Consider the following 13,474-nt stretch of genomic DNA (forward strand, 5'->3'; position numbering starts at 1 on the left):
AGGCACTTGTATGCTGTGCGTGTGTGCGTGCCTGCGTGCGTGCGTTTGGTGTGTGGGTGCGTGTGTGTGATCGTCCTCACAGAGTGTTGTTTAGTGTGTGTGAAACAGGAAGAGAGGAGGCGGAGCGTTCAAGACTCCATCTCGTCATCATCGAGCGGCGGCGCCACGAAGCTGATGATCTCCTCGTAGGTCAACCCTGAGACCACGAAGAACAAAGAGTTAAACCCTGAGACCCCCACGGAGAACAAAGAGTTAAACCCTGAGACCCCCACGGAGAACAAAGAGTTAAACCCTGAGACCCCCACAGAGAACAAAGAGTTAAACCCTGAGACCCCCACGGAGAACAAAGAGTTAAACCCTGAGACCCCCACGGAGAACACAGAGTTAAACCCTGAGACCCCCACGGAGAACACAGAGTCAAGACTAGCAAACTGACATATTCTAAAACGGGTAGTCCCAATACTTGATTCTGATTGGCTGGTTACCGCCACGTGACCGGTGTAAATTCCACCGATAGCCCACTCGCAAAACAAGGAAGTGATGCGGCTCGCTCTGGTGGCGCAAAGCGTATAGCTACTTTTGTGAATTCAATCGTTTTATTTAGGTTAATATTGCTATTATGTTTGTAACCGTTTTAGAAAAGCAATAAGCCACTCGAGGCCCAAAGCTTACCGGGTAAGTCACTGTTACCCGGTAACCTGTCACTCTCAGGTTACCGGGTATTTTACACTGGCTGGGGGCGTAGGCAGACCCGAGGCGCAGCCGAGGGTCTGCCTACGCCCCCAGCCAGTGTAAAATACCCGGTAACCTGAGACCTCTCGTGGCTTATTGCTTAAGTATACTTTATTAAACTGACATAGTATACTTACTAAACTGACATAGTATACTTACTAAAGTGACATAGTATATTTACTAAACTGACATAGTATACTTGACTTTATTGTGGCTCTAGGGCTGTTGTTTATGTAAATGAACGCTGTACTGTACTTGATCATTACTACAGCGTCACACAGAAGCATCAAAAGTAGCAGATCAACCGAAAGCTGGGAAAGTGGAGGAAGCGACGCGTTTACAGCTGGTAGATCTGTTGCTTTTGATGCTTTTCAATTTGAATCCTGAAAAGTAACCGTCTGGCTACTCATCTATCTCATCCACCCATTTATTAGTTCGAGACCATTTTAATACCAAATTGGTGCAATTGTCAAATATTACTTATAAAGGGGCAAACTAGGGGATCTACAAGCTCTCAATGTTGTGATACATATATATTTTTTTACTTTTGTTTTATCCCACGATTTTGTAACCCATTTTTCACCCCTGTGTCAATCATCTAATGTGATCCTGGGCTCTACACACCCTCCACCAACCTAGTCCCCATATATGGGGGACAAGGGGACACCAACCTAGTCCCCATATATGGGGGACAAGGGGAGACCAACCTAGTCCCCATATATGGGGGACAAGGGGACACCAACCTAGTCCCCATATATGGGGGACATGGGGAGACCAACCTAGTCCCCATATATGGGGGACAAGGGGAGAGCAACGGACTTGAACTCATGCTTCCTTCATGCCTGAGTGTCCAAGTTGCTCCTTTACACCTGACAGGGGGGAGTTTCCCTGGTTGGACGTATAGCGCGTGGAAGGAACACGTTATTCCAACCAGTTCCTTTCCCTTCCATCAGGCGCCCCGGCTGGCCAGGGGGAGGCAGTATAGAGACCAGGATTACTGCATGTTTTTTGTGAGGGTACCTAGTAGTACCTAACGTTGTGATCTTAATGTTAGGGGGCCTGTAGCGGCCTGAGACGGTCGTCTTACGTTTCCACTCGTCGATCTCCAGCTCGCGGCTCTCGAAGCTCTGGTCGTACGGCTCCGCCTCGGGCTCGTCCTCCGGGTCGTGGTACTGGGCGAAGTACGGGTGGGCCAGCGCCTCGGAGGCCGTGATCCGCTTGTCCGTGTCCAGAACCATCATCCTCTCCAGCAGGTCCACCGCTACAACACAAACACATTCTGACCTGAGATCAGCAGATCCACCGCTACAACACGAGGTTATTAAACACATTCTGACCTGAGATCAGCAGATCCACCGCTACAACACAAACACATTCTGACCTGAGATCAGCAGATCCACCGCTACAACACAAACACATTCTGACCTGAGATCAGCAGATCCACCGCTACAACACAAACACATTCTGACCTGAGATCAGCAGATCCACCGCTACAACACGAGGTTATTAAACACATTCTGACCTGAGATCAGCAGATCCACCGCTACAACACGAGGTCATTAAACACATTCTGACCTGAGATCAGCAGATCCACCGCTACAACACGAGGTTATTAAACACATTCTGACCTGAGATCAGCAGATCCACCGCTACAACACAAACACATTCTGACCTGAGATCAGCAGATCCACCGCTACAACACGAGGTTATTAAACACATTCTGACCTGAGATCAGCAGATCCACCGCTACAACACGAGGTCATTAAACACATTCTGACCTGAGATCAGCAGATCCACCGCTACAACACGAGGTCATTAAACACATTCTGACCTGAGATCAGCAGATCCACCGCTACAACACGAGGTTATTAACACATTCATTCGGACCTGAGATCAGCAGATCCACCGCTACAACACCAGGTTTTAGTTTTAGTTAGTTAGTTTTAGTGCCGGAAGTGCTTCAAAATAGGAGCTCTGGGGTGCCGGAGTTGTCTGATCACTTTTACTCTGAAAGCCATGAACCGGAAACACTTTCCTTAAAAAAGTTGACTTTACAAATTGACCTAAACATTGCGATCATTTTAATTTATACGATATATGATCCAAAAAGCGTATAATATAATATTTTGCAGGAGAGACGGATGAGGAGCAGAAATGAACATTGTTTTTACTCATTTCTTTGTTTCTGGGGGTCTCCCTGGAACAACATATTTTAAGATGGGGGGGTCTGTGGGCAAATACAGTACTTTACTGATTAAAGGAACATAAACTAAAAAGCACACATCCCTTAGGGGGATACTCTAATACTCCTATTTTAGAGCCGAATAAAAGTCGGTTCGGCGCTGTAGAGCCTACTATGTGACGTCATTTGAGGTTCGGGGGGGGGGGGGGGGGGGGGCGGGTACCGTCCTAAAGTCCACTCTTCTGTGCTACTGAAAATGTCTGACGAGCCGAAATCATTTCGGCACTACAGCGCCGAAACAGCGGTAAAATAGAACTCTATCGTGGCAACAGATGTCAACCCATAAAGATAATGCTGACAGGACACCCAATGACCACAAGGGGGAGCCAGACATCAACGTTTCAGCACATGATCAGTTGATAATGGGTTGATTTTTACTGTAAAGGCAGTAAATAACGACCAAGGGGATTATTAATGCAATCAGACAGGACTTTTCTGTGTGGATGTCTGGGCTGTCAAGGCCAGAAAGTAGTTTTTTGCCACTCTGTATCCATTCCTGCATAACTTCCTGGTTTGATGATGATGTCACGCGCATACCCTCTATTGAAAAACAGCAGATCTACAAGAAGCTCATAGCGCGGCACAGCTTGTAGATCTGCTATTTTTGAGAAATGGTGAAAATGAGGCACAAACTTTTGAATATTATATTCTTTCAGAGCGAACGTTTTTAACTCATATCTTTGGGGGGGTCCCTGGAACAACGTATTTTCAGATGGGGGGTCCCTGGAACAACGTATTTTCAGATGGGGGGTCCCTGGAACAACGTATTTTCAGATGGGGGTCGGCGGCCAATTACATAATAGGTTTCTGGGGACCTCGACATGAAATAGTTTGAGAACCACTGACACATAGAACCACTGACACATAGAACCACTGACACATAGAACCACTGACATATAGAACCACTGACACATAGAACCACTGACACATAGAACCACTGACACATAGAACCACTGACACATAGAACCACTGACATATAGAACCACTGACACATAGAACCACTGACACATAGAACCACTGACATATAGAACCACTGACACATAGAACCACTGACACATAGAACCACTGACACATAGAACCACTGACATATAGAACCACTGACATATAGAACTAATGACATATAGAACCACTGACATATAGAACCACTGACACATAGAACCACTGACACATAGAACCACTGACATAGAGAACCACTGACATATAGAACCACTGACATATAGAAACATGTCAGTGGTTTTTCAGTTTTTCAGAAAACTACCATGAACAGTGACATTAATCCATTCTGACCTGAGATCAGATTCTAAAAAATGTCTTCTACATCCTGACAGTTTTCTGAAAAAGCTATGTTTCTATGTCAGTCGTTCTATTTAAAAAAAAATAGCAGACCTACAAGTTCTATGAGCTTGTAGATCTGCTATTTTTCAATAGCTAAAGCATGACATGATGATAACGCCAAAAGGGGTTCCCGCCCCCAAAATGAGTTAAATGTCCTTTTCACAAAATACTAGAATCAGGTCTAAACAGTAAATACAGTAAATAAATTACTGTAAATACAGTAAATACCTACCAGTGGGATTGGCACCAATAAACACGTCAACAAAGTTCCTCTTGGGGATGGTGGGCAGGGAGTTGATGTAGTTCCTCGCCTAAGACGATAAAGACAAGACAAATCTTAGGTAAAAATCTATTTCTGAGTGGCGCTAGCCACTACCTACAGACAGCTATGTGTGTCCCTGAGTGGTGCAACCCCTCCTATAGACATGCTATGTGTGTCCCTGAGTGGTGCAACCCCTCCTATAGACAGCTATGCGTGTCTTTTTTTAGAACGGATGTTTTTAAGTCAAATCCTTGCGTCTGGGAGGACCCTGGAACAACATGTTTTCAGATGGGGGGTCGGCGACCAAATACATCTATATTTGGGGGTACTTGACATGAAAAAGGTTGAGGACTGTCATGATTTATTCACAGTACTACAACACTAGAGAACTACAACACTAGGGAACTACAACAGTAGAGTCGTGCACGTGCATATTGAGCGCGTCCTCACCTCGTGGCTGGGCATGCGGCTGATGAGCGACTTGGGAGGCGTGCCCGTCAGACGCATGATCTGCCTCAGCTGGTTTATATCTGCGTAGCCTTGAAGTCAAGGAGGGATGACGTCATTCTTTGTGACATCACAGAGACAAAGCGAGAGAAACATTACAATACACACACATACATACGGTCAGCGGGTGTGTGTGTGTGTGTGTGTGTTTGAGAGAGAGAAGACGATCAGCTGATTAACCCATTCTGACCTGAGATCAGATTCATACCAGGTTTCCACTGGGACACACACTGGTCTGATCAACCCATTCTGACCTGAGATCAGATTCTAAAAATGTCAGTCGTTCTTCGAATTTTTCAAAAATAGCAGACCTACAAGCTCGTAGCGCGCCACTCGGTGGCGCGCTATGAGCTTGTAGATCTGCTATTTTTCAATAGCTAAAGCATAACATGATGCTGACACCAAAATGGGTGCCCGGTCAGAATGGGTTAAGCTCATTATTGACGTGTCATGTCCTCCTCAGACTCCTGTGCTACTGTACACTACTGTACATGATGAAACACAATCCCTTGTTTGTCGTCAGGCTCAAAGCCCAGAGCTTATAGGAACAGTAAAAGCAAAGTGGGTCAACCTATTGGATATTATATAGGTCTAACGTGCTCATCATGTGGCCTAAAGTCACATCTTTTTTTTTGCTTGTTTTCCTAGACCTGGTTTTGCTTATAATTATTTCTCTCGCTAAAGATCTGGCAACACTGGGTGGTGGTGGTGGTCCCTCCAATGGTTCACGATCAGTTGAAAATATAAACGCTGCTCTGGTGTACTTCACCCACCCGCCACCGGAGGGAGGCATCAACAACATACTGACCTGAGAAAACACTGGATTACAGGAGAGCACAGTGCAGTGCATGATGGGAGTCGGACCCTCAATGATGTCAATAAGTGAAGATACTGTAGCTGCTAATTGAATTAATTAACTCACATTAACATAGGGGGTCAAACGGAGTCTAAACAGAGTCAAACAGGTCAGATCTACAAGCTCATAGAGCTTGTAGATCTGCTATTTTTTGGAAAAACCGTGAAAATGCGGCACAAATCTTTTGAACATATTATATTCTTTCAGAAGACTTTTATTTTGACGTCAGGCCTGAATGGGTTAAATGATAATATGCTAAACTGAAATGTTCTCTGCCAAGTTAAGCCGACACCATGCTGGGTGGAACAAGGACTCGCAGGATAAGATACTGATAGAGCTACACACACACACACACGCACACGCACACGCACACGCACACACACACACACACACACACACACACACACACGCACACACACACACACACACACACACACACACACGCACACACACACACACACACAATCAGTCCAAAAGCAACTCAAACAGATTGCCCAGTCTATGCCTATTGAAAAAAGCTCTCCGTCATATAATAATAATAACAATAATATAATATAATAATAGAAAACAAACTATTGGCCCCAATGTATCCACCAAAGAACAAACAAAACACGATTAGTATAGTTAGGATTATTTATGAACCAAATTAACACTTTGATTTTGTATACTCTCTCAGAGTTACAGACCCATAAGGGTCCATTTTGGTTCCAAACTATATCATCAACTATAGCCGGGGACCCCCTGGGATCTCCCTCAACAAGGACCCCCCTGGGGGGTCCCCAGAGTGACCCCACAAATGGGACCCCCTGCCTTATTCTGAACCTCCAGGGCTGCAGTGTTGTTTTCGTCGACTAAAACTAAGACGAGAAATGTTCGTCGACTACCTTTTTCCACTGACAAAAACTAAATGGAAACTAAATTAAAACTAAGCTACGATGACTAAAACTAAGACTAAATATACTGACAATTTTGTTGACAAATAAAAGCTAGAGTAAAATGTCAGGAAGGGACTAGTGGACAAGAGATCCAGTATAAGTCATTTTACTCTTGGTTGCATGCTGGAAATAGCCGATCTACAAGCTCACAACATTGTGAGCTTGTAGATCGGCTATTTTCAGCAAGTGTAAAAACACTCATTACGACGGCATCAAGGCCCGCCAAAACACATTTTAGTCGACTAAATCACCTGTAGATTTAGTCGACTAAAACTAGACTAACACTAAGACATTTCCAGGTGACTTAAAATGTGACTAAAAAACGAAGTGAAGTTTCAGTCCAAAGACTAAATGACTAAACTAAAATAGAGATTTGCTGCTCCGTGCTCACATGGCATGGATCAGCTGGCTTCAGGAACACGGAAGGAACAGCCAGAGAGCGTGCCAGCAGCGCATTATTAGCATTATATTATGCAACAAACAGCAGAACGCAAGCAGGAAACAAGCAGGAAAATCCGGACTTATAAGTGATCTCGCTTCAAACGTCGAACCGACCCCAGTTGAACATGAACACCGCGGAATACATTTTTTACTGTGTTATACTTTGGAGTGTGTGTGTGTGTGTGTGTGTGTGTGTGTGTGTGTGCGACTGTGCGTGTGTGTGTGTGTGTGTGTGTTTTGCGGGGGTGCAGGGAAAAGAGGAAGATTAATTTTTTGTGTTATGCAAAAGCAGTGGAGGCGACGCCACTCCACAGAATGCTGCAATGAGTCACACACCACAGGACGCACGCACGCACGCACGCACGCACGCACTCAACGCACGCACGCACGCACCCATGGGTAAAGTATGCTTGTTTGTTTTTGTACAGGGAGACAGATTCCAAACGACTGCGTCGATATGGAGGCTGAAAACCTCATCGTTATAAAGTAGCAGATCTACAAGCTCAAAACGCGCCGCTTCTCGCCGTGTTCTGAGCTTGTAGATCTGCTAACTTTTGATGCTGCAGCTGCACTATGAGCTTGTAGGTCTGCTATATTTGAGAAATCGTGAAAATGTGGCGCAACATTGGAATATATATTTTTTCAGAACAAACGTTTTTAGGTCAAATCTTTGCTTCTGGGAGGACCCTGGAACAACATGTTTTCAGATGGGGGGGTCGGCGGCCAAATACATCTATGTTTGGGGGTCCTTGACATGAAAAAGTACTACAACACTAGAGAACTACAGTCATGAGTGAAGGAAGGATACGGTCCGTGCCAGGAAACAGTGTCCTTCCAGTGAGTAGTTCCGCCATGATGCAGCCCACCGACCAGATATCCACTGAAACACACACAGCATTAGATACATGAGAATGCAGCCCACCTGTTCTCCCCGTGTCCCCTATAGGGTAGGTACCCTCACATGTTCTCCCCGTGTCCCCTAGGGTAGGTACCTTCACATGTTCTCCCCGTGTCCCCTATAGGGTAGGTACCCTCACATGTTCTCCCTGTGTCCCCTATAGGGTAGGTACCCTCACATGTTCTCCCCGTGTCCCCTATAGGGTAGGTACCCTCACATGTTCTCCCCGTGTCCCCTATAGGGTAGGTACCTTCACATGTTCTCCCCGTGTCCCCTATAGAGCGTTGCAGTCCCTCCCCCTTTCAGAACAACGAGGAAATGAATCGCAATGCATTTTGACCATAGGCATTCTTAAATTATTAATTTAAAGACCTTTTAAGCGTCGTACGAAGCCAACTCTTGTCGTGACAAATCATGACAACACACACAATATTCTGGACCAAACAAAGAATTAGAAAGTAGAAAAAAACGTTTTTTTGAAGAACAACACTTTATTCGAAGACCCTCCGCTGCGCGTCGGGTCTGCCTATGCCTCCCAGCCAGTGTAAAATACCCGCTAACCTGAGACCTCTCGTGGCTTATTGCTTAATTTTTAACAAATACTGTAGACTTTTTTTTTAAAAAAGGTTGTTACCCGTCATGTTGTAGTGCATCCAGTTGAGCATGATCTCAGGTGCTCGGTACCACCGCGTGGCCACGTAGCCCGTCATCTCGTCATCCGTGTGGCGCGCCAGACCGAAGTCCAGGATCTGAGGACACACACACACACACACACACACACACACACAGAGACACACACACACACACACACACACACACACACACACACACACACGTTGAGATGAGGGGAGAGAGGACCCTTTTGGTGTTTTAAACATTATGTTATCATTTAGCTATTGAGAAATAGCAGATCTACAAACTCTCTCTCTCTCTCTCACCTTGAGCTCACAGTCCTCGTTGACCGCCAGGTTACTGGGCTTCAGGTCCTGGAGAGAGAGAGAGAGAGAGAGAGAGAGAGAGAGAGAGAGAGAGAGAGAGAGAGAGAGAGAGAGAGAGAGAGAGAGAGAGAGACCACAGCACACACACACAGTCAAGAGAAGATAAATACTCATATTTTAACATTTTTAACATATTTTTGGGGGTCCTTGACATGAAAATGTTTGAGAACGAATGACATAGAAACATGGGGAGGTGACACATATCTAAAAGAACACGTATAAATAAAAGAGTCAGTTGTTCGTTCAGACACAAGGAAATCAACTACTGTGGCCAGATGTAATTTCCTGGTGTATTTCCATAGCTTTGGAGCCAGAAGGGAGCAGAGTTTGGGACGTGCGGAGCTAAAAATCGTTACAACTAAAGAAAGCACTGCAGCAAATGAAACAAAATGTAACACTCATCTTTTTTACTTTCTCTAATAACAATCCAAGGCTCTTTGCATAGACTGTGCATTACATTCACACACACAAACATCCCTGCAGCCATGGGGGAGGAAACTTGCTCAAGGGCACTTCCACACTGACTCTGAATGCTCTGCCCAAAAACATCTTATCTACAATACATAACAAAATTACTTTAAAAAAAAGAATATCAAGATATACCTTGCCAATTTGCCAAGTACATAACTGTGGACTGTAATTTGCGAATTTGTCCTTTTGATTTTATATAATGTGAATTTGTTCTTTGCATTAGTTTTTATTTTATTTTATTTTGTTCTGTTTTTCATTTTAAATTGTATTTTTAGTTGTACATTTGTATTGTATTTGTTTTATTCAGGACCCCCAGGGAGACTAGAGGCTCAGTCATGTGGCACTTTTTTCAGGACTGCCTAAGAAAACAACTGACAGATTACAACTTGTCCAAAATGCAGCAGCCAGAGTTTTAACTATAGAACTAAGATGAGAGAACATATTACTCCAGTTTTGGCTTCACTGCACTGGCTTCCGGTTGTTTTTAGGATTGATTTTAAAATTATTTTACTCGTGTATAAAGCTCTCAATGGTCTCGCACCTTCCTACCTACATGACTGCCTGCCTAAATATGTCCCAAACCGCCCCCCCCTAAGGTCTTCCACTGCTGGCCTGCTCGCTTTGCCTAAAAAATGGCAACAAAAAAATACGGGGAAGCAGCTTTTTGCTTCTAGGGGCCGTCGGCATGGAACAAGCTCCCACTGTACCTTCGTCAGGCAGCCTCTGTAGACATTTTTAAAGCTCAGCTCAAGACCCACTTCTACAACATTGCTTTTAATTGATCTTTTATTTTTTGTTATTCATGTCCTCACTGCATTGCATTACCGCTTGATTTTTTTAATGTTGTTGCCTTGCTTTTCTTTTTTATTCTCCATTGTTCTGTAAAGCACTTTGAGCTCATGAAAGGTGCTATACTAATAAAGTTTTATTATTATTATGAATGGGGATCCTTCAATAAGCATACAGTAAACATAAACTCTGGGGGAGCCCACAGGGATCGAACCGGGAACCTTGCGGTTCCCATCCGGCCACTCTAGCCCTGAGCCACTGCTGCCCCGTCACCAATGTATAGCATTATCGTGTTATCAGCACGATAGTAGTGTAATGAAGAGTGTATTACTGTAGTAGTAGTGTAGTATTACTGTAGATAGTAGTGTAATGAAGCGTGTATTACTTACTCTGTGAATGATGTCTGCAGAATGGATGTACTGCAGGAAAACAAAGAACAACGTTACATTTCGCTTGACTTTTCTTTGTGCCTTATATAGGATGTTAATGGTATGGTCACATAATATCCCCTTATATAGGTCACATAATTATATCCCCTTCTTTCTAATTATTTGTTTGGCACAATGCATTATTGTTTATTGTCAGGATTTGTCATGACTTTGTCCAAGTTTAATTAAAGATCTTCAAATAAATACTTTCTGAAACTTCTATGGGAAAAATGTATTGCTCATAGTGCGGCACTAAAATCGTGAAAATGTGGCAAAAATATTTGAATATATTTTTTCACAGCGAACATTTTTTAACTCAGAACGTTGCTTCTGGGGGGGGGGGGGGGTCCCTGGAACTACATATTTTCAGATGGGGGTCTGAGGCCAAATACAGATTAATATGGGTCTCCTTGACTTGAAAAAGGTTGAGCACCACTGACATAGAAAAACATGGTATTTTCAGAAATCACGATTTGTTGTCTAAACAAAAGAAACCTGCTGGCTGGACGGACTAACTCACCATCACACCATCGATAATCATCTGACCTTTAACCCATTTTGAGCGGAAACCCCTTTTGGTGTTACATGACATTACGTTATCATTTAGCTATTGAAAAATAGCAGATCTACAAGCTCGTAGCGCGCCACCGAGTGGCGCGCTACGAGCTTGTAGGTCTGCTATTTTTGAAAAATCGAAGAACGACTGACATAGAAAACATAGCTTTTTCCAGAAAACTGTCAGGATGTAGAAGAACATTTTTAGAATCTGATCTCAGGTCAGAACGGGTTAACCCATTCTGACCGGGAACCCGTTTTGGTGTTAGCATCATGTTATGCTTTATCTATTGAAAAACAGCAGATCTACAAGCTCGTAGCGCGCCACCGAGTGGCGCGCTACGAGCTTGTAGATCTGCTATTTTTGAAAAATCGAAGAACGACTGACATTTTTCAGAATCTGATCTCAGGTCAGAATGGGTTCATCAGACCAGTTGTGTGTCCAGTGGAAACCTCGTATGAATCTGATCTCAGGTCAGAATGGGTTAAGACTACGGGTCATTAGATCACCATCACACCATCGGTAACCATCTGACCTTTAAGACTACGGGTCATTAGATCACCATCACACCGTCGGTAACCATCTGACCTTTAAGACTACGGGTCATTAGATCACCATCACACCGTCGGTAACCATCTGACCTTTAAGACTACGGGTCATTAGATCACCATCACACCGTCGGTAACCATCTGACCTTTAAGACTACGGGTCATTAGATCACCATCACACCGTCGGTAACCATCTGACCTTTAAGACTACGGGTCATTAGGTCACCATCACACCATCGATAACCATCTGACCTTTAAGACTACGGGTCATTAGATCACCATCACACCGTCGATAACCATCTGACCTTTAAGACTACGGGTCATTAGATCACCATGATCACCATCACACCATCGATAACCATCTGACCTTTAAGACTACGGGTCATTAGGTCACCATCACACCGTCGGTAACCATCTGACCTTTAAGACTACGGGTCATTAGATCACCATCACACCGTCGGTAACCATCTGACCTTTAAGACTACGGGTCATTAGGTCACCATCACACCGTCGGTAACCATCTGACCTTTAAGACTACGGGTCATTAGATCACCATCACACCGTCGGTAACCATCTGACCTTTAAGACTACGGGGTCATTAGATCACCATCACACCGTCGGTAACCATCTGACCTTTAAGACTACGGGTCATTAGGTCACCATCACACCGTCGGTAACCATCTGACCTTTAAGACTACGGGTCATTAGATCACCATCACACCGTCGGTAACCATCTGACCTTTAAGACTACGGGTCATTAGATCACCATCACACCGTCGGTAACCATCTGACCTTTAAGACTACGGGTCATTAGGTCACCATCACACCGTCGGTAACCATCTGACCTTTAAGACTACGGGTCATTAGGTCACCATCACACCGTCGGTAACCATCTGACCTTTAAGACTACGGGTCATTAGATCACCATCACACCGTCGGTAACCATCTGACCTTTAAGACTACGGGTCATTAGGTCACCATCACACCGTCGGTAACCATCTGACCTTTAAGACTACGGGTCATTAGATCACCATCACACCGTCGGTAACCATCTGACCTTTAAGACTACGGGTCATTAGGTCACCATCACACCGTCGGTAACCATCTGACCTTTAAGACTACGGGTCATTAGGTCACCATCACACCGTCGGTAACCATCTGACCTTTAAGACTACTGGTCATTAGGTCACCATCACACCGTCGGTAACCATCTGACCTTTAAGACTACGGGTCATTAGATCACCATCACACCGTCGGTAACCATCTGACCTTTAAGACTACGGGTCATTAGGTCACCATCACACCGTCGGTAACCATCTGACCTTTAAGACTACGGGTCATTAGATCACCATCACACCGTCGGTAACCATCTGACCTTTAAGACTACTGGTCATTAGGTCACCATCACACCGTCGGTAACCATCTGACCTTTAAGACTACGGGTCATTAGATCACCATCACACCGTCGGTAACCAT

The 13,474-nt window shown here is 44.5% G+C and overlaps 1 protein-coding gene across 1 annotated transcript in view; it reads right to left on the reverse strand.

Moving 5' to 3' along the window:
- Positions 1–13,474, reverse strand: part of LOC308334968 (mitogen-activated protein kinase 14A-like) — a 37,618-nt gene continuing 24,144 nt past the window's right edge. The window contains exons 5-12 of the mRNA XM_080791876.1: positions 10,856–10,885; positions 9,147–9,194; positions 8,843–8,957; positions 8,119–8,190; positions 5,022–5,101; positions 4,542–4,620; positions 1,820–1,993; positions 1–196 (exon numbers count right to left, since the gene is read on the reverse strand). Of these exons, the coding sequence (XP_080648002.1) occupies positions 129–196; positions 1,820–1,993; positions 4,542–4,620; positions 5,022–5,101; positions 8,119–8,190; positions 8,843–8,957; positions 9,147–9,194; positions 10,856–10,885 (666 nt within the window). The 3' untranslated portion in view covers positions 1–128. The remainder of the gene's footprint in view (positions 197–1,819; positions 1,994–4,541; positions 4,621–5,021; positions 5,102–8,118; positions 8,191–8,842; positions 8,958–9,146; positions 9,195–10,855; positions 10,886–13,474) is intronic.

This window comes from Protomyctophum bolini, assembly GCF_963924005.1.
Source record: "Protomyctophum bolini genome assembly, chromosome: 2".
Taxonomy (NCBI): Eukaryota; Metazoa; Chordata; class Actinopteri; order Myctophiformes; family Myctophidae; genus Protomyctophum; species Protomyctophum bolini.